General features: G+C 41.3%; 2 protein-coding genes across 8 annotated transcripts in view; both read right to left on the bottom strand.

The window, feature by feature from the left end:
• Window positions 1–16,379, bottom strand: part of kank2 (KN motif and ankyrin repeat domains 2) — a 29,542-nt gene extending 13,163 nt beyond the window's left edge. The window contains exons 1-2 of the mRNA XM_077559020.1: window positions 16,248–16,379; window positions 6,097–6,170 (exon numbers count right to left, since the gene is read on the bottom strand). The gene's annotated coding sequence lies outside the window, so the exon portion shown is untranslated. The remainder of the gene's footprint in view (window positions 1–6,096; window positions 6,171–16,247) is intronic.
• A 1,512-nt stretch (window positions 16,380–17,891) lies between these two features.
• Window positions 17,892–22,247, bottom strand: part of dock6 (dedicator of cytokinesis 6) — a 41,221-nt gene continuing 36,865 nt past the window's right edge. For all 7 annotated transcript variants that reach the window (XM_077556158.1, XM_077556160.1, XM_077556159.1 and 4 more), the window contains one exon: window positions 17,892–19,250. In XM_077556158.1, the coding sequence (XP_077412284.1) occupies window positions 19,208–19,250 (43 nt within the window). In that variant the 3' untranslated portion in view covers window positions 17,892–19,207. The remainder of the gene's footprint in view (window positions 19,251–22,247) is intronic.

The following is a 22,247-nucleotide window of genomic DNA, read 5'->3' as shown; positions in this document are numbered from 1 at the left end:
TTGAATCTCATCTTAGGTCTGCCTCTATGTATAGTCTACTTGTTCTCACCGTGTTGGCATGGATTTTCTCCAGGTACTCCAACTTCACATTCTAATACTTCTTTATGTATAATTTTGCCCAGGGTGTTCCCCGCTTCTCTCGCCCAAAGTCAGCTGGGATAGGTTCCATCTCCCGAGCAATCTTAATGAGTACAAAGCACTCAGATGGACAGCTGACCAGTCGGGACATCTCGCATTTTGAATTACTAACTAGAGACACTGCTAACCTCACTATAGAGCAACCTTTGCTGTATTGAAAAGCGCATATGCCAAATGGTGGGCTTTTTAAATTTCACATCCGACGAGGGACAAATGTTCTCTACTTCTGCTTCAAAGAGAGAAAAGCATATTAGTGCTTCCTAATAAAGAGCTACGTAGTGTAATTTGTGTCACGTACACACGAGTCCCCACTTTCACTTTTTCAGCACATCATTGAAATTGTGCGGCTCCAGTTTGCCTCCTCCCCCCCCATTTTCCTCCCCCCGTCTCCTGCCTCCCCCAGCTAATTTTATCCGTCCATTTTTCTGAGCGTGGCGGGTCACAGTTGCCTGTGCATGTTTGTTTCTCTTCTTAGTCTGTGCAGAAGAGGAGTTACGGGGGGAAAAGTTTCCTGGCAGCTAATTCCAGGACAGAGGTTTGAGACTTGCAGCCTTATTAGGAATCGTCTACGCACGCAAACTTCTGCCTCGCAAAATCCGGGTGTACGCACACATGCACACATCATTTTCCCTGACTTTTTTTCTTTTCTTCTTCAGCTGCTTTCCCCACCATTTGCCCAAATGTCAGCTGATGATCAGGAGTTCTTAGCTGGCCTCCCTCTGCTCTGTGCTAATTGCACAGGGCCGTGATGCGTTTTCCTCAAACACATGACTGCTTGTTCCTTCCCTGGAAGCCCACAAGCTCGCCCCGCATCGCAGTTTGTCCACTTGGAAAAAATTAACTTACTCAGTCAGAGGATGTAATATTTAACCTGAATCCGGCACATGAGTTTCGATGTTGTGATTGTGTTGGATCAAATATGCAGAAAGCAGTGTTATTTTAACACTGTTACAATAAAAAGTTACACTGTCAGAGTAAATTTCCTTGAGTGTTGGGGTGGATGTTGGGTGTAACCTTGAGTGTTAAATTGACCACACCCTCATTTCCGGTGAAAGAGAAATTTTCCAGCGTGCTGTCAACATTTTAACTCATTCACTGCCATTGATGGCTATAGAAGTCAAAAATTCATTTGAACAATTTCTATTAGTTTCACATTTTTTCCCACTTTTGTTAACAAGGGTATGAAAACCTAGAATTTTTTTTATTGTACATTTAGAACAGATATAAAATGTGTGATTAATTGTGAGTTAACTATTGAAGTCATGGGATTAATTCTGATTAAAAAATGTAATCGCCTGATGCCCCTAATTTTTTTATATTTTCTTTTTCTCTTTTAAAAAGAAAAGATTATTAAAAATAAAAAATAAATACTTAAAAAAAAAGATAATTAAAAATGGGGTGCAGGCGATTACATTTTCCCGTAATAATCGCATGACTTCACTAGTTAACTCACGATTAATCACAAATTTTATATCTGTTCTAAATGTACAATATTTTTTTTTTAGGTTTTCATACTCTTGTCAACAAAAGTGGAAAAAAATGTTAGTAGCTAATAGAAATAGTTCAAATGAATTTTTGACGTCAATGGCAGTAAATGCGATTCATCCAGTTGTTGTTGCTGGGGTGGCATGGCTCAATTGTAGAGTGTTCGTCACCTGACCCTGAGAGTGTGAGTTCAATCCCAGGCCAGTGTGACTATGTCAAATTATCCTTGTGCAAGATACTGAACTCCCACTTGCTCCTGATGCCGTGTAAAGTGATTTGAGGGCCTTGTAAGGATGAAAAACACTACATAAATGAAGTACCATTTACCAGAGTAAAGTGTAGTTTGGCAGAATGAAATGTTTAACACTGACAGTAGTGTAGAGTACTTTCAACACTACTTAGTGTTTAGCAGTGTCGATTTTTAGCACTATACAGTGTTGGAGTAACACTGGTTAACTGTGAAAGAAGTAACACTTGGAAAAGTGTCAGATTTACACACATTGGTGGGGACACATATAAACACTTTTCTAGTGTTAGATTTAACACTCTTAGTGTTAATCTAACACTTGCAATTTTGTAGTTAATGTAGTTAATGATGTGCCCATTACAATCTCAGTAACGCAAGGAAAAATGCAATTGTGTCCATAAATTCTCCTGCACAGTCTAACTTGAGATCAAACCAAGACTTTGGTTTTAAACTAAAGTAAGACCTACATTGTGAGCAGAGACCAAGTCAAAACCAATACATGGAGCTGAAATTAGGTTAAGACCAAGATTTTGAGTAATAGATACCAAGTTAAGACCAAAAACAAAGTAAAAAAAAACAAACAAACAAAGATTTTCAGTAGAGTTTAAGTTAAGAACAACACTTTGAGCTGAGACAAAGTCCAGACAAAGTCTTGGAGTTCAACCTAAATCAAGACCATGACTTTGAGTTGAAATGAAGTTGAGACTGATTGATTGGCTTTCCAGGCTGATATACTCTGTAAATGTTATGGTTAGCGTCTGTTTGCTTAAAATAATAATTTGGAAGACAACTTTGTTCTGGTTGCATTTTGTAAATTGGTACATGGAAAGTTGGTCTAACAAAAGTAAGTGTCATTTGTAAGCTGTTGTGTTGGGATTGTGTCTTGAGGGTGTCAATCTATTAACATACTTTAGGCCGTAATAAACAGCAATAACGTACTGTAGCTTATAATGCCAGCAATTAGCGATCTGTAATGGATTACATGTGAGCATCACGTGAACATTGTTATATCATTAGGACTGACTGAGTGTGTAAGTGTGTTTTCTGTGTGTGTGTGTGGCATTGTGAGTTCACGTCATTTTAAGGCTACTTTTCTAGTTCGCGACGTTCACTTTTTGTGACTGCCCGCTGGCTGGCGAAAAGTAGGACACTTGGAAACGCTGACTAAATGCACTTGGTATGTTTGAAGTCCCACAGTCAGTCTAATGTCTCGCTGCCATTTCTCTTATCTGTGCCCTTCATCACCCGCTCATACCAACACTGCCACACACACACAGTACAAGCGCAGCCATTTTGACATTGAAGCACAGCTTAACACTTGCCACATTTGAAACTGTTTAAATGAGAGACAGTTCCTGTGTTGAATTTGATAGGTTTGATAAGTTAGCCAAGAGTATTGGAGCAGACTCTCAGAGGGGAATTTGTCTTTCCAGCAGTGATTTGGATGACTTTTCACAACCAGGATTTATGGAGACGGGAAAATGGGTGATGGGAAATACATGAAGACAAAATCGTGATGTGGAATAATCACAATCAAGAATAAAAGCGAGGCGGTTTTGGCTGTGTTTATCTACAGTGTGGAATTAAAGTGTCACATTGATGTTTCATGTTCTACAGAGCAGGAGCGTGTGTGCGTGCATGCGTGCGTGCGTGTGAAGGGGCGGAGTTGACAGGGGACAGTTGATGAGATATAATTAGAGTGTGCGCAACCAAACATCCTCAACCCGACCGACTGGTGGCTGAGGCTCCATTCAACTTGGAGAAACAAAAACCTTTCATCTGTTTTTCCCACATCAGCGCTTGAAAAAGAAGAAGAGACCCACGGCAAGAAGCCTCCCTCCGCATCTGTCTCGCTGGCAGTAACACACTCCCCCGTGTGCACGCTCCGCACTGAGCGTTCCATTGAGTTGAGATGACAAGCTAACAGAGACAGCCTGTTCTTACTCATTTTGTAAGCCTTTATACAAAAATATGTAGGCATTTAGGTTAAATAAAAACCTTTGTCCACATGTTTGCTGTTCTAACTCTGAATTCTACTGAACTGCTTTCTTTGAAAATGTGTGATAGGACAACTGCTGTAAAGCTTGGATGCAAAATATAGTGAAGTTTTATTTTAATTTTAATAAAATCGCTGTAAGACAGTGGACATGGAATTTTTCTATTTTACGGCAACAGTCAGTAACTTTGCAATGCACACTACTGCCACCTATAGGATAGAAGTGGAACATTATCATACACATGTGCCAGTAATTACCAGTAATTGAGCATTCCTCCATTTCTGTCAAAGCAAGCAAAGGACTGGTTTTCAGCTATCGCTTAATAATTAGGTTGAGACTACTTTTTTCTCTCTCAAGTCTCAACAATCAGCTCATAAAACAGTTGGGCCAAACACTTTTAAATGATAAACCCACAGATAAACACCCAGATAATCTGAAAATGTGACTGTGACACGAAAGAGAACAACAGCCAATTGGGAAGTGACTTGAATTGACACAAAATAGAGTACACGTAGACGTGTACAGGTGAGATGAGACTGAGAGCAGTAAGAGCAATGCAGCAAACTGGAGACTGTGGAGTAGCATATGGTACATTCTAAAACCACTTGGGTCGAAAATAACCCAAATTGGGTCAAGAATGGACCACCCAACTTCTTGAGATATTAAACTAAAAAAAATTAGCCTAATTTTTTTGGGTTGTTTTGTGGGTTATTCATTTGACCCAACATTTTGGGTTAAACATTGTGGTCAAAAAAGATTTTTCGAATTATTTAACCCAAAAAGTTGGGTCAAATTAAATTAATAACCTACAAAGCAACCCAATACCAAAGAATATGTTTTGTGTGTGTGTGTTTTTAATCATTTGACCCAACTTTTTGGGTTAAATGAATAACCCAAAAAGTTGGGTCAGTATCTTTTCATCCAATTTGGCTTATTTTTGTGCCAACTGTTTGTAGAGTGTACATTCTTAAAACTGCTGGGTCAAGAACAACCCAATTTGGTTCACAATTTGGATGACCTGTTAACTTGGGTCAATTTGACCCAACTTTCTTAATGGGCTCTTTGCATAAATCCACTACTTCCCGAACTCATTACAACTCTTCATTTCCTCCAAACTGATTAATCCAGGTGTGCCTGACCTTAGTAACCACAATGACCTGGATTAATCAATTTGTCCAATCATAAAAGACAGGAAATGAAGGAGTGGTATTGAGTTCAGGAAGTAGTGGATTTGTGCAAAGAGCCCATTGCTTTGTATAAAACAACCCAGTTTAAAGTTGGGTCAAATTGACCCAAGTTAATTTCGGAATTGAACTTTCTGAATTCCCTTGTAAAAATGTGTACAAAACAACCCAAAGTTGGATCAAATTGGCTCAAGTTAGTGGGTCGGTCCAATTTTTGACCCAACTGTTTTTGGGGTGTATCATAGCCCACACATGCATGTTGATAACACATAAACTCCACAAACAAATGGAGTGCACAACTAATGTAGGCTACAATCACAAAATGTCACCTCAAGGAAGTTGAGCGACATCGTTGAGCAGACCTCCGCTATTAACTCCTCTGGAAATCTTTACTCTCTAACATAACCGTCATAAACAGAGGACCTCCTGTAGATTAATTAGTAGATGCTTATGTGCATAATCTATCAAGGAGATGTAATCCATTGCCTCGTCTCTCGCACCGTACCACCATTCTTCAGATGACTTCCTCTGAGCAAGCAGCCTCATGCAGGACAAAAGTGCAGCTCCACCCCTTTGCGATGATCCCTTCCAGTGCATCTGCGTGCCACGTTAATGGGGTAAACTCCTCCACTGCCTGCCTTTAAGATTAAAAGTCTTGCGTGGTAAAGATGCAGGTCAGCGTGCGCTAAATGCACATCTGCAGAATGTCTTGCAAGATGTCACGCGTTACACGTTTGACCTTCCACGGCGCATTGAAAGTGCCGCACACCGGTATCTACAAGATGTGATTCACAATAAGTGTACAGTTTGCTTTCGAAAGAGCGGGACCACCCCTGAGAGTCATTTCAAATTCCAAGTGTATCAAACTCACCGCTTCCACACAAACTGAGTCACCTCACTGCTGTTGCCATTACAAAGGATCTAATCTCAGTATTGCAAAGTCAGAAATACCACCATCTATTAGGGTTTTTTTTCCACCAAGATTCCCAAGCTCTGCAATGGTTTTTGCATTAGGAAGAGAAAGACCATATTTTCCGTTTCATACCAGCAACGACGGGGGCCCGCTCGTCGCCGCTCTCCTTCAACTGCCGTCCTTCTTTCGCTTTTTCAGGCCAGCACCTGCAAGAAAAACAAGCAAGAAAGCTTAGACTGTGGCCAATTACCATCTGCGGTAGAAAAAGGCAAAACTCATGAAGGAAGACAGTCGGTAGGATTGTGGCAAGTGGTCATCAGACGCATCGTTCACAACACCATTAAAGTTGTTGACTCACAGATAAAAACAGACTTATGTCAGGTTGGAAGAGGCCGGCCCCCGCAACACTCACTAAAGACTGCCTGCAATGCCAGCAAAAACATTCCAGTCGTTCTGAGAAACACCGCGGATGTGAACAATAAGGCCGCTGCGAGACGCCGATCTCAGTCTGACCTGCTTGCGGTGCAGCCAGTAGGTTGAAGTCGACCGAGCGTCCCCTCAGGGTGGGAGCCTCCCTGCAGTGTGTGATTGTGAAATGTTTTCTTAGAACAGCTGCACAAGTCACCTTCAGACTCCAGGCGAAGACCATGAGCCGCAAACCACATTTCCACCAAGCGCTGCAGTTCAATTTACCACCGTACGGTTTGGGGACGATAAATCTGACCTGGTGTTCCAGCGTGGGGTGTGCCAGCAAAATAGTGTGACATCGCAGCAGTGCGACATGGTGGGTGTAAGGCGGCGAAAATGAATTCAACAGTCACAGCAGGCTGCTCGTCACACAGATTTCTCCTCGTTCACTGTACTATTTGTAAAGTACAGATGATGGATGAGGATGAGGGGCTGAAGTTGACCTGCCACTTTGCCAGTTTATGGCATAGTGACAAATTTATACACATTTGCTGACACCCACATCACTCACCAAGCCAGGCCCCGTCTTTTAAAACTATACAAACACAAAGCCAAAGGACATCTTTGGGCAGAACGTGAGGATGGTGTTTCCAAGTGGACAAAAATAATACTCGCAGCTCACCTGCATGCAATTATGGAAAAACATATTAATCAGGATTATTTTTATTGATATTGAAATCACAATTAATAAACATGATTACTCAATTATTTATAAACTTAGTGTTTATTCAACTAACAAACCGCGACTTTAAATATAACTTAAAAGAAGCAGAAAATAAATTGTAAAAAAAGAAAAAAATATGAAAACAATAGTAATTAAAAAAGCAACAAATAAAACTAAATACCAGCTGTTCCTTCTGTGCGTGCCTTGTGTGTACATTAATATAAAACGTGTAGAAGAAGAATGTTTGCGAATTTTCCATGTATTTCTGTAACTTGTTTTTCCCATACTAGGGACAATTTATGGCTTGAGTATTTCCATATTACCTGTCTGTATGTGTTACTACACAGCAAATTCTGTAGTGTTAAATTGAGTTAAAAATCTAGTGTTAATTATTTTTTAGTTACTGGGTGTTGATTTGGGTGTTATTTGAACACTCACAGTGAAGAAAAAGCTCTACGGGTGGTGTTATTTCAGCGAAACAAACTCATTGACTCCAGGCTGAGTTACCTTATAGATCCGGGCTCTTTTCTCCTGCAAGGCAGCTGCCTTTTCCCCTAGATTTTAACGACAACTCTGGGCATGGATTATTCAGTTTTATAAGGTAAGGAAGAAATTATACGGTTCTTGAATTATTTTGTTCACGAGTTTGCATAGAAAAAGCAAATGAGACATAAAACAAAAAGTTTCTGGATTTTTATGAGTAGTGTATTTTATGTTCATTATTTTTCTGTAAAACTAAAAACGAAGTGGATATTTTTCCGTACCGGCAATTCATATTTACCGCAAGTCGTGCGGGAACTAGGCCTACAAGTAAGAATTTTGCGGCAACGAACATGTACCATCTCGTGCCCCCCAAGTGCTAGAAACTAGGTTCGAGACCCACTGTCTCCACTTGGGTTGTCACACTAAACTGTATTAACACACACAAAAAAAAAAGGAACTAAAATAACACTTCATGGTTAAAAGTAACAACAATACTGTGAGAAATTAAAGCATAACTTAATACTTAATCAACTTTTTCTTGCTGATAAACTGTATAAACTGGTGTCTACAAATGCTGTCTACATGTCATGGTCATTATTTTTACATTTTAATACATGTTTGTTTAAAGCTTAATTTGCAGGGCAAAAATCGTGTGTTTGGTGCCACCTAACACTGAGATAAACACAATTTGGCCGTTTGTTCTCTTATTACTTATTTTTATTATCATTATATTATGACGATACATACTACGTCACTTGTTCCGTAGTCGCCCCCGCCACCCACCGGCTCGTTCTCGTACACGCCTCCTTAAACGGCTTCTTAGTGAGTTGCTGCTGTCAATCACAGCCAGACCACGCCCAACCCTCTCCCCATTCGCAACCCAACGGTCCTCCAGGCAACACCCCCTCTAAGCGCCGATTTTAGATCTTAGTGAGGTGTGGAGCAAGAGTCTGACTTTATGTTGAGTTCTCTTTTAAGACAAAAAAAAAATATGAAAGGAAATAACACTTTTAAGTGTAAAGAAATAACACTGATAATTTGAAAAAAAATTACACTGATAGGTGAAAGTAGATAACACTTTAGAGTCTAAGTTACTTTTATGTGTCAAATAATAACACTATGGGTGTTGTAATTTCACTCTACCAAAGAGTTACATTTTTACACTTTTAGAAGTGTAAATTTGACTCAGAACTGGTGAAAAACACATAAACTCAGGGAAAGTGTTAAATTTACACTTCCGATTTTACTGTGTAATGCACTTGCGTGAGAATATTCATTATTTGAAGGAATATCACTCCTAGAACTCAATGCTAATTTTCTGTTAGCATGTCAATGGGATTATACATTGACTGGTAGCATTAGCACTGGCGATGTTTCTAAAACGAAGTATGTCTTGTATTTAAAATATAAAATGTGTGTAATTCTTTCGTTGTGTGTTTAGTTTTACAATTAACCACAACCGGGGTGTCATTAAACAGCTTAAAGCACAAACTGTTGCCAAAAGGTGATATGGATCCGTAAAGGAACCTGGGGATGCATACAATTCCCAGTGCGAAACGTCGTGATCATCTCTGCATTTCTTGTTATAGTTGAGTCATCACCAAGCGCTAACTTGTGACAGCGGAAGCACATAAAATGGTGGATCGTACCAAAGTGAAGCCAAATGTACAGTTTGCTGTTATCAAGGCTTTACATTCCTTTGCTGTGTAGGGAGTGCGTGCGTGTATGTGGAGGATGAGTAGTGTGACGGCGTCTGCTGATTGTCAAACTTCCCCTGAGATGTGCGACCATGACATTTTTTTCAAGCGTCTTTTGAGTGACCTTTACAAAAAATCAAAGCAAGCCTTGTTGTTGTTGTTGTTGAGCTCATTGTGTCACGTCAGAGGCACTGAGCTGAGAGGGCGTAGTGGCCTGGGTAGCAACAAACCTTTTTGCGGGGCTGCAAATCACAAAGAGCCATTCATGCAGGCCCCCCGGTTCCACAGCTGGTTCTAATAGAAAGAGAGGAGGGGCATCACCGAGCAAGACAGACAGCATGCGCATGAGTGTTTGGCAAGCGAGTGCACCTCAAAACAAACAAATAAGCTGCTGAAGTGTTGTTTGGGACCCGCATGCTGACTCTCAAGTGGTTTTGATGTCTTGATTTCCAGGAAACATACCACTAAACACTTTGAATCCTGATTCGTACAAACTCAAGGCCAAGAAACGCGCGCTAAAGACAGCAAAAGATGTGGCGCTTGTGCAGGAGGCAACTTTGAACTCACAGAACGCAGCAACAGCGTCCAAAGTCTTCCCACTTCCACTGATCCACAAAGACAGCCGCCACTTTGATGCCAATGTCGTCAGGTACAGACTGGGATGACGCAAGAGTTGAGATTCAGCTCCTTCAAATGTGTCCGCAGCAACATTTGCAATGACATTTCCCAGCTAATTGGTGCTAATGTGTTGAGGTCCGACGGAGGAAGGCTTTACAGGAAAGGGAGAAACTCCCAAGGGCCCGGTAACAACCGGGTCACTTCCTCCCAAGCCAGGAAAACAGAATAAACGAGACGGGATGACGTAAAAGTGAAAAGTTTTTCAATGGAAACTTTTGCCCACCAGTGTGAATCACTGCAAATCCAAGATCCAGTCAACTCCCAGATGGGCGAGCATACACATGAGGGAGATCACGCACAAGATCACAGGAACAGCTAACAAAAAGTCAATATGTCATTTCAAATGTCTTCGCCCTGAGGATAACCATGATTTGCGCATTCCGGGTCTAAAAATACTCAAACAAAAGAGCGCGCTCATGAGGAGCAGAGGCAGTACTTTATCTTTCCTGACTGAAGCTCATTTATGGTCAAGACTTTCAGCTCGGGGGCCACCAATCTTAATGGAGACGCATGAAAAAGTTACACAACAGCAGGGACGCGTCTATTCACGGAAACGTCTGCCTCTCTGCTCCATGTGGAAAACAGATGGCTTCTTTCACTCCACTATATAATACGTCAGCAAAATGTATACAGCATAACAGCCAGATTCTTAACATTAGGAGACCTTAGTGTTCTGGAATCTGATGACCTCGTGATGCATATGGCAACACAGTCAAGTCGTGGCGGGCCAATGGGACGTCGCCACCGGGACTCGGCCCTTTTGGAAAAATCCCTGCTCCTCGCGTTAAAAGAGCGTGGCGGGAGGGATGGCGACGTGCTGAGCGGTCTGGCACTGGCCTTAAAGGGAGGGGCCGGGCGGCTCACATTACTCCTTGAGCCGAGTAAACGCCCGGCGGCCCGGCTGTTGGGTCATCCCAACAGGAAACTGAGCAAGGGAGAGGCACCACACCGGAAAGAAACAACCCCAAAAAAGAAGAAAAAGCAAGGGGGGTTGGGGGCTTTTTTGGGAGAAATGCCTTAATGGGGGGGGGGGGGGGGTTAAGAGTGATGGCGACGGCGGGGGTCGTCAGGGGAGGAAGATGAAGACCAGGCGGAAGGAAGATGCTTGTTCAAAGCGGAGATGGGGTTAAAAGCTCTGGTCCAGCCTAGATTGGACGCCACAGCACGGGAAGCCATTTTTGTCCACAGATCTTGTCGGTTCCTTCCCCCATTTGATAAGCCTGTAAACTATACGAACTTTCCAAACTGAAACTCACAAAACTCTAGAGTCGACAGCAACGCGTGTCGCCTTTGAAAAGGCACAACACAACCATGACACGCTCCTCCTGACTTCCTGTGTACAGTATGCTGATCCAGATACAGCCAGATATGCTCATATTGCCTTGAGATACAAGTTCTTATTTATTTAAATACCAGACAATGCTAATGCTAGCAGTCAATGACGGACTAGTATAAAATCAGCATCGTGATCCAGGAGTAATGTTCCTTTAAATAACGAAAATTCACACACAAACATTGTAGTAATACATACAGACAGGTAATATAACAATACTTACAAGGCATAGATTCATCCTAATTGTGAAAAATGAGTCAAATTTAATCACAACTTTCTTCTTCTACTCTTTTTGTAAGTGTTTATCTGGCCCACACGGTCCCTGAGGCCAAGGCGGCAAAGCAGGTATTTATTGGTTCTTTTATTGCTATAATTTTCATATTCCTTTTTTTTAAATAATTTTATATATTTTTTTTTAAGTTATAATGTTGAGCGTGGGTATTTGAATAAATATGTTTTTAAATCAATAAATAGCCGTGTTACTTAATCTTGATTTCAATATCAATCACAATAACTGATTATTACGTTTTTCTTAATCACCTAGTCCTAATATATATATATATATATATATATATATATATATATATATATATACACACACACACGACAAAAGGTACAGCCGTACCATATCAAAACAAATTGAATCGATACATTTTAAAAGCGGTACATCTGTGAATCGCATCGTACCCGATGTGTTGAGGGATGAGTGAAGTTGTCTTTTGTGGAGAGATGCACACTCCTGATATACTATATGTTTATGTGTGTGATATTTATAATAATATTTATAATAAACTTTAGTGAGAATAAGCGGTTCATAAAATGGATGGTTAATAACACAAATTTGTATCAAACTGAGGGTCAGAAATCCAGATACGAGTCGTTACGGCCATACAATTTAGAAATCATACAGTATGTGACGTCTCACCATGCAGGCATTCTGATACTGTCACACAACTAATCTTCTGATTCCGGGAAGCTGTGTCACTGTGTGAAAGCGCAAACACAGTTATGGAAATACCTGCCTTCACTCTGTTCTGTGTAAAAAGCAAACAAAGGTGGCTGAAGAAAGGGCTGCTTTCACTTTGTAAAAAAAATAAAAAAGTGGGGGGGGGGGGGGGAAACATGCTTAACCTACTCTGGGATGTTTGTGGGTTTAAGGTTTCCAGGTCGATTATTCTATTAAAGTAGCTCAAGTAGAATTAATTAATATTCTTTCCACTTCATCCAGATCCGACCATATGCCCACTCAAACTTGATTTACTATCCTGTAACAACTCATTTTACAAGTAGGCCTACAGTATCTGCTTATGTTTTTTTCACTGGGCCAGTGTGTTTGTTGCCATAAGAACACACAAAAAATTTTAATAAGCGCATCTCAACAGGATAGGACGGTTCGATTGGCAACAGGTCCCGACTGCAAACAGCAAGTGTGCTGGCCAAAAGCAGCGAGGCGAGGCGAGGCAAATGCCTGAGCACGGTCTCTATATTAGCAGCGGCGTTTCTGTTGCTCGTCTGGGAGCGGCCCTTGGAAAGCATCACGCTCTTTGTCATCTGGCTGCTCCTGCTGGGTGTGTTTCTGGAAGCATCTTTTTGGAACCTTTTACTCAGTTGTTCTGATCTTGATTTAAAGGGATACATTTCTTTGTGCATGCATCGGGTGGATTGTACTTTTGGGGCAGGTCTCATTGAAAAAGAAAACTTTAGAGAAGCGTATTTCTCCAGGTTCTACTCAGAATTAATGGTATCGGCTAGGGGTGCTAGAAAAAATCGATTCGGCAATATATCGCGATATTACAGCACGCAATTCTTGAATCGATTTAATATGCGGCCGAATTGATTTTTAAACATCTATTTTTTAATCGGAATAGTCAACAAAGCATCTTACTTAAGGTTAGGGTTCACACGTTAAGCATGGAAGAATGTTATATTAATGGAACATTAAGCCTTAATATTTTATTTCAGTACTGTTAGAACATGAAATTGCATTTGTTTAATGCAGTGGCTCAGTTTCTGAATTTTCAGATAAATAAATACATGTTCTTACAAATCTTACAGTGTACATGTACAAGTTTACTGATTTGTATTTTCTAAATTTGAGCAAAAAAAAAAAAATCGCAATAATCAATTTATAGATTTGTATCGAGATTAATCGGTATCGAATTGAATCGTGACCTATGAATCGTGATGCAAATCAAATCGCCAGGTACTAGGCAATTCACACCCCTAGTATCGGCATGTTACTTGTTAGTACTCCCCGATACCACTGTTTTAATGCAGTATCGGGGCCTCTGCCGATACCAGCATTGGTATCGGCACAACACTAACTCTATCTTTTTCAAACCCCATAATATCATCAGCTGAGGTTAATTAAAAAGTCGATTTTCTTTCCTCCTCCATGCTCTCTCTGAAGACTCTTTGATTTCATGTACAACAACAGAAAAAAGCATCCTTTCATGAGGAAACTTTCCACATTAGAGTGATGCGGTGTATTGTTGCACAAGAACAGATGCTTCATTATCAAGCCGTGCACTCTGCGGCTAATCAGTAGACAGTCGACAACGTCATGCAGGTTCCGGGGTATAATTTCATTAGTCCTGTCGGCGTGTGGCCCGGTGTGCAAATGGGATTTATAACCCCACATTCCAACGCAGCCCCCGGCGAGGGGGTCCAAAAGTTAGAACAAGATGCATTGCATTCCAGGGACGAGATTCCGCGGGGTCCCCAGGAGTCAAAAACAATGCGGAACAAGTTATGCTTGGTAGCGATTCAGCTAAGGGTCGCGTTACCACTGTTGCAAAATGGTTCCATTGGGTGGTTTTGGAGTATTTGGGTCCACTCGCTTCACAGAGTGTGACACAAACAGAGGAGCCGCACACCACTCGGTGGGACAGAGCCCATCCCAAGGGCCGACCGCTGGCATTAGAACAGGGCCCGTTGTACACCAGCGCCAACAGTGCCGTATTGTACGGACGACTGATACATGCGGCGTACCAGCAAGGCCCGTGACTACACCCCCGCATCCTGCCATAATCCACACAACTCTCATCAGAGCACATGTGACATCAGTTCACTAAGAACCCTGACAACAACTGGGTTATTATAAAATAGCATGTCACAAAAATGTGGCCATAAATAATTATGATCAGCTTCAAGTTAAACTCATTTTGAGTTTGACAACAAGTTTGCATCTTGTCAATATGCATTTACATGTCATTAGGGCTGGGCAATAAATCCAATTAATTCGATACATCGTCATTTTAAAAATCTAATCGTTGAAAATTTTTTAAATCGTGAAATCAAATTTTGTCTTTTGGATTATTAAAAGCTGTTGTTCTTATGTTGTGTTACATTCAAATGTTTTTGTGGCAGAATGCTGGATGGGTGCTTTACAAGACATATTTACAATAGCTACCAACTACTTCATTGTGGCATCTAAGAGAAAACTATGAATGTTAAGTTTATGTCAAAACTAATTTAGAATCAGTATTAGTGTTGTTCCAATACCAATACTGGTATCGGCACAGGCCCCGATACTGCATTAAAACAGTGGTATCGTATCGGTGAGTATTAACAAGTAACATGCCGATACCATTAATTCTGACGCTAATATACAATTCAATAGGTATCTTGATACATGGGGTGTGATGTGATACATTTCAAGGGCGATATATTTTAAAATGGAACAATTCAATTCAGTCCTTCAAAGAGACTTATCAAAGACAAAGCGCATGTGTAGCTTTTGTCATGTTTATTAACATGTAAAAGCTTGACAAAGTCCAAACGACTGTAATTAAGTTAATTAAATGAACTCATTCTTGTGTGATATTTTTCTCAACTGATGTTTTTGTTTCATCATTAAGCAACAGTAAATGGTTAATAAGCAGTAATTGGGGTGGAAATGATTTTCACTAAATATTTTTCATCCAATTAGTCAATGAATCAATAGAATAATCAATAAGAAGAAGAAGAAAACTCTACCATATGCTGTGATGTATTGCAGACTCAGATTAGCATAATTTGTGAAAGGAAATTGGATCCAAAAGGACCACTTTTGGGGTGCACCCTGCACCCATCTTTTGAGGACCCCCGCTACACCATCGGGAGGCCACCGGACAGCTACAACCCGACCAGAAGAGCACATTTTGAGGCCAAGACTAGTGGGGGGAAAAATAGGCCCAACATCTGGAAGTAATGAGGAGCAGCAGAAAGCGCGGACCCACCCTCTCCCCTGAGCAGCTGCATGGACATTCACATTAAAAAAAAAAATGAAAAAAAAAAGTAATGACACTGTAAAAAGATGATTGGACTTTTGCATGGATGGTGGGCGGGCAGGAAGGGGGCGACGTCACATGTTATGCCGTAATGCTGACACTTCTTCAGTCAAAAAAGTTGTCATTAGCACACGCTACATACACACGCACACGCACACGCACACGCACACGCACGCATACAGGACCACCACCCCCTTACAAGGAGCCCTTTAGAACAATACACAGTATGACTGATGGACTGGACACAGAGATTTGATACACACGAGCCGGATGAACACAATTTGAAACGGTATGCAATCATAGAAACACATGTTCGTTAGACGACCATTTTGATTTTGATTTGAAATGATTATTATGAAGGCGCATAATGTAAACCTGGCTAGCTTGAGGAGAGCGCGAGACTCATTCATCACATGGCAAAGGGCGTAAAATTAAACTATTTTTATCAGCTAAATAAAGTGTTTATATGAGAGCAAATATACGTTTTATAGTGACGTTACTTTTTTAGAAAATATTGCAAATAGGACCGACTGATTCGAGGGAGGGGTGGGGGGCTGGAGGGGGTGGTCAAAGTAAGCTAGCAGCTGGCACGCAGCACGTGCCAATCGAACCAATGAAAAACAGCAAACGTTTTTCCCCTTCTTCGTTTGAAAACAACGCATAATATGGAATTTGGAGTCTGCTCTTACCTGCCCCCCGTTTTTGTAAATCCTTCCAGCCGCCTCGGCTCCGGGAGCGCTCACTGACAGACAGACAAAAACACCGCAGCCAAGATGCTCCGCGCGCCTCCTCCCGCTCCTCTTAAAGGGCCAGCAGCACCCATTTCCCGCGCCTGCAAGCAGTTCACATGCAGTCAAATAGGGAATCACAAGATTTTACAGTTAATCTAAATCACTCAAATCAAAATCTAGTCTTACTAGATTCTAGTAACTAGAACGTTTGCCTAAAACAAAACAAATGTGTATATCCTGAGGAGGCAACTCAAACGGAAATGCATTTGACTCTTTAGGAGAAAGACTCCATCACCTTTTTAATCTGTTGTGAGGGACATTCATGTAAAATTTAGTCAACACAAGCTGGCCAAATAGAACAATAAAATGCAATAAAATCTACCAAATTATGGAGGGCTCTAGAAGTGAATCCTAGCATGTACAGGCAGCCAGAGCAATGTTGACAGAATGGGTGTACGTACTGTGATATAGAGATGAGCACTAATGTACTACGAGTGGTATGCAGTCTAATTGTTTGCAAAAAAAAACTAAAACAAACCTACAACCCAACAAGTAGCCCACAGTTTAGTTGAATTTGTCTTCTAAAGTGGAAATATAAAATGTATATCAATTTTTGTCATATTTGTTAAAACTGTCTGTCAGTCTGTGTGCGCCGATTGCTGAAGCACTTTCTGGCCCCTTAAAAACACTTTTTTTAATCATGCCAGACTGGGGCTAGTTGTATCACGGGTAAGTTGTCACATTCCAATTTTCTTCTCCAACAGAAAAAGTGCAATACTAGTTTTCTTCATCTAAATGGTCAGTGGTTGTGCACTATAATAATAATGCATCGGATTTATATAGCGCTTTTCTAGACACTCAAAGACGCTTTAAAATGGAATGGATACATTATTCGTGCACTCACACATTCACACTCTGGTAGCGGTAAACTATTTTAGTAGCCACTGGTTTTTATTTAGTAAAGAGTAACATTCCATTATGAATACGGTGTTTTTCTAGGGAAACAGGTCAGCGTACGTTTTGTTATATCAAAGTGCAGTGCCAGTGTTAATATATATATATTGTCACAGTGGCTTACATTACAATAATTAAAAAAAAATACTTTTTAGGGGGAAAAATATTCTTATTATTCTCTATTCTTATTCTTTGCTAAAGTACGGTACACAGCTCCACAACGAGAAATGGGGTGCTCTGAAGTGTGAGCTCACAAGATGACGTCAGCCGACCTCAATTGACCTTCACGGACTCATAGTAGGAGAAGCCAGTCATCTTTTTATTCTAGAATGAGAGACACTTATTTGAACATCAGAGGTGGGTTTCCTTTAAAGGTCAATTGGGGTGGCAGTGACCTCGGGATTTAGAGGACAAACCCTTTATGATGATCTTCCTGATCCACAAAGGATTGAGAGTTGAATGAACGACTGAGTCAGCGCCTTAATCACTAAGTAGGAGCTACTCATAACTACTTGAATTTCTTCAAGAATATGAATTATATTTAAGGAAACATGAGGCTTGTGTGACATCCGGATAGATTCAAAAATGACCACCACATCTTAAATGTGCCATCTAAAATAACAAAAAAACAAACACCAAAGGCAAAAGCACCATGTCGTTTTGACTTTAATCGAGAATGATTACGGTGCTGCAACCACAGGAATACAAGAGAATCGGATCATTCAGGTTAGATTTATCTTTATCACATATACAATGCTGGAGTAGCATTACTGACATTCCACCCCACCTCAGCAGCCCAACCCACCTTGAATTAATTATTTGAAGTTTTTTCATTACTCAAGAGATACTATTAAATATCACACTAACGCTTGTGAAAAACTTTCATTTTGGCTACCTAATAAAGAACTAAATGGGAAAACTAGCACTATCAATACCACCAATATAAATACATGTGACAAATAGCAAATATAAACTCTGTAACAATACATAGGCAATAAAAGTCATTAAGTTATAGGAAAAGTAATTTAATAGAAGGCAGTAGTAGAAAAAGTTCATGTAAATAAATACAACATTTATCAAAGAGGTAAAAACAAAAAAACAATCCGGTCTTGGTAAAACAAGGAAAGCACTAATATTGCTACAACAGTGTTAGTTTACAATAGTGCAAGATAATTGGGACAGTAGTAACAGTATCACTCTTCAGGAGTTCATTCAGAGGAGCTCACATGCTGCAATATCACAGTGCGCATTTCGAGAGGTCAAAGTCACAGTTTGGACATATTTGGTGAGGCAGTAAATTAAGTGCCTTTTGTAGCAGGGGGGGTCGACGTTGGACATCATTAATCCCGGCAAGAATCACAAAAGACCTGAGACCTCAGAAACAAAACTCATCTACAGTACAAATTGAATTCCTGCAATCAGGGTGAGGACGGTGGAATGTCAGTTATTTGGTGTGTTGACAGCAAGCGCAAACTCCCGGGAAGGTTTTCATTGAATGTCTTCGGCCACCAGCGGTGCTTTGCAACAATGTCTCAACAAGAAAGCGAATCAAAGCAAATAAAAAGAAAGGGCGGACAAGAAGTGAAAACCATCTAGTTTGGAGTCTAATCACTTGTTTAGATCCAAAGATAAAATCAGTTCTGTTCAGACTTTGTCCGAAGCATCCTGTTACACATCGGGGTGATGCGTGAGAACGGTGCTGCAGTCGCTCAGGGCCTCTCTAAAAAAAATGATGTTTGCAGTGCAGATAACCTGCCAGTATAAACAGCTGAGGTGTGAGAGTGGAGGCGAGGGGAGGAGGGTAGGCTAGGAGTGACGTGTGATGCTGGGGGGGGGGGGGGGGGGTGATGATGATTATAACATGACAGAGTGCCAGTGTATGTGTAGTAAAATATCGACGACGTGTGTGCCTGTGACAGTTGCTGTCGGCAGGACAGGGAATGTGGCACGGCGTCAGGTTGGGGTCAGCCCTCGACTCGCCGGAGGCTGGAGCGACTGTAGGAGTTCCTGAAAGAGAGAGAGAGCGGGAAGCATGCAGGGTTTATTTCGGCAAAATGACCTACAGTAGACAGTAAACCGCCACATTCGTTCTAGCTGCACCATACAATGAGAAACAAAAAAAAAAAGAAAAGAAAAAGCAAATAGGTGTACTTTTCAGCAAATAAATGAAGAAAGGTTCCATGGGGAATTGGTGAATTCGCAAAGAGGCGACCCCAAGGCACAATTCATTGTTAACTATATATAAATGCCTCACTGTAAACTAGACCCCAGGCCAGACATGGCTTTAATTACCCACATCATCACACTCACCCCCTACAGAGCAGACACAGCATGGCACCTGTAAAGCTGAAGTTGAACTAATCAGTCCCGTATTGTAAACATTGTGCAGCGAGTGTGTTAGAGTGCGGGAACGCTAAACACGACTTAATATCATCGACCTGAAAGTGTTTATTTGCTTTGGGAGGTGCTACTGTTTTAGTTAGTAATGAACTTCAAATAAGTCGAGCAGTTAACGGAATAAGCGAAGTGCGCATCTCAGACCGCGCTGTGCATTGTGGGTAGGGGGGGCGTTACCCGGCTACCAAACAGCAGTCAAATGTAATGGAAAGCAATGGAGATTTAAACATTTCAACAGCATGAAAGTTGATGATTTAAATAAGCGTTTTTGTAGTCGCCGTGGATTGCCTGTTACGAGGACTGCGTTTGGCAACAGACAGAAACAGAAAGATGAATGGTTGCCCTTGCATATGCTACATCGATCCAAAAACGACCAGTCTTATTGACAAAGGAGGAAGAGAGAGACGCTGTGAAAAATGACTACATGTTAATCGTTGGAGACTAAGTAATTTCTGACCCCTTGAAGACAAGTGACGGATGGCTGGACGAAGCCCATAGTTTGAAACTTTGGCCACCTTGCATGTCAGCCGATAATGCTGAATGTGTGCACTTTACTGGGCGATGGATCAAGGACACAAAACTGGGATGCGATCAAGAGATGGGTAGGATCTTTCTCCACTTTCGTTTCACGTACATCCGTGATGCTTCCGTCTGCTGTCTCGGTTTTAGGATATTGACAAAATAAATGTCTTAAAGACATTTTCCAATTTAGCCTCTTTTACGTCCGTTTGGATCTTTCTTTTTTGTCTGGAAATTGGGAAGAGTGAACAGAGGTTTACAAGCGTACACTTCCGTCTTCTCGAGCTTTGCAATGGTGTTTTTTTGCCTATAAACTCCATTAGGAAAGTTCAAAATGGCACCAAGTGCACTAGTCGTTTTGCCACTTGAGACTGAAAGCCGTTTAAACAATGCTTGCAACCTTTAAGGTATGCAGTTACGCAAACACTTTTAGCACTCCATTCGCCGGCATTCAAATGACGGCTTTGTTTGGTAGCAAGTTTTTTTTTTTATACTTCATTTTCACGCATGCACAAACGTAATGTGCACTTTGCTAATTACACTTGGTCCTCGTCTCCTCCTGGGGTTGCAGTTGATGTCACGAAACACACCGCCTGTTGAGCAGACATAGCCTCTGTAAAGCTGAAGCTGAAATAAGTTGCGGAGGTTCTCAAAATGGAGACATCCAATTTGTGCAACAAGCATATACTAAACATAAGGTAAAATCAGGTACTTCAATAAGTGCTGCCGTTTTGGTTAGCAACAAAGATCTAAACTGGCTTAGCAGCTTACGCTTTGATGTCTGCATGTGACAAATTGTGTTTATGAACTGACTTAATTACATTTTCTTCCTGATGACAAAAGGTTGGCATCTCAATTTGAGGGTGATTATTTTCATCTATTAGACCAGGAGTGGGCAAACTTTTTGACTTGCGGGCCACAATGGGTTTGAAATTTTGACAGATGGGCCGGACCAGTGATCATATTTTCCGGGTGTGTAGAAGTTACACAGCAGTGACTCTGGTGTAAAACATAATCTGCACAGGAGTCTGAGGGAAGTGGATTCCAACATCAGTCATCCACTGCTCGTACTGCTGCAGCTGGAGAGCGCGTTCTCCAGCTGCACCCGTCACTCACAGCAGTCCTTCACTTTACGTGAGACCGCGCCAGCGATTTTATTTTCTGCGCCCTCGTAATTAAAGAAGCGAAATAACGCCATAAAAAGTGTGTGTTAAGAGCGGCAACTTAATCGCTGTCCTTGGTATCCGCGGTAAAGCACTATTAGGGACGTGAAGGGAATTTTTTTTTTGGGATATTTTCTCTGGCCCACCCATTTTTCCTCAGGCCCACCCACAATAAAAATTTTGGCGCAGCGGCTGGCGCCACCTATTGGTGAAACGCGGGCATTGCAGGGACAAAATAAAATTAATAAGATAAGATAAGATCCACTGATTGTCACACCCATCTAAGTGGGGCGAAATTTGCTCTCCGCATTTGACCCATCCCCTGAGGGAGCGGTGAGCAGCAACAGCGCCGCGCTCGGGAATCATGTGGTGATCTAACCTCCCAATTCCAACCCTTAAAGCTGAGTGTGAAGCAGAGTGGCAATCGGTCCCATTTTTATAGTCTTTGGTATGACCCGGCCGGGAATAGAACCCACGACCTCCCAGTCTCAGGGCGGACACTCTAACCACTCGGCCACTGAGCTGAACAAAAACAACAACAAAAAAAAAAAAAGGAATTTTTTTCCAGCCTTATTGGATAAGTTCGGCGGGCCGGATTGAAACGCATAACTGGCCGCATTTGGCCCGCGGGCCGGGGTTTGCCCATGTCTGTATTAGACACTCACAATTTAGGAGACTAAATCAATTTGTGGAATGAGCAAAAAAATAAATAAAAATTATATATATATGTGACAAATTTGCAGTTTATTCTTGTGTCCGTGTAACGCGGTCTGTCAAGTGCTGCTCAATGTCGCTTTCTTCTCCATTGTAAACACAAGCTGATACAAGTGTAAGAAATAAACACAAAAAGACGCCGGTACTTTCCAAAAGTCAAAGAGAAGCTACAGCAACTCCTCTGGCTTTTTGTGACATTGTTGCATCATGT

This window comes from Vanacampus margaritifer, chromosome 2 (genome assembly GCF_051991255.1).
Source record: "Vanacampus margaritifer isolate UIUO_Vmar chromosome 2, RoL_Vmar_1.0, whole genome shotgun sequence".
NCBI classification, from domain to species: domain Eukaryota; kingdom Metazoa; phylum Chordata; class Actinopteri; order Syngnathiformes; family Syngnathidae; genus Vanacampus; species Vanacampus margaritifer.
The sequence above is the reverse complement of the archived record's forward strand: the minus strand, read 5'-3'. Positions and strand labels throughout refer to the sequence as shown.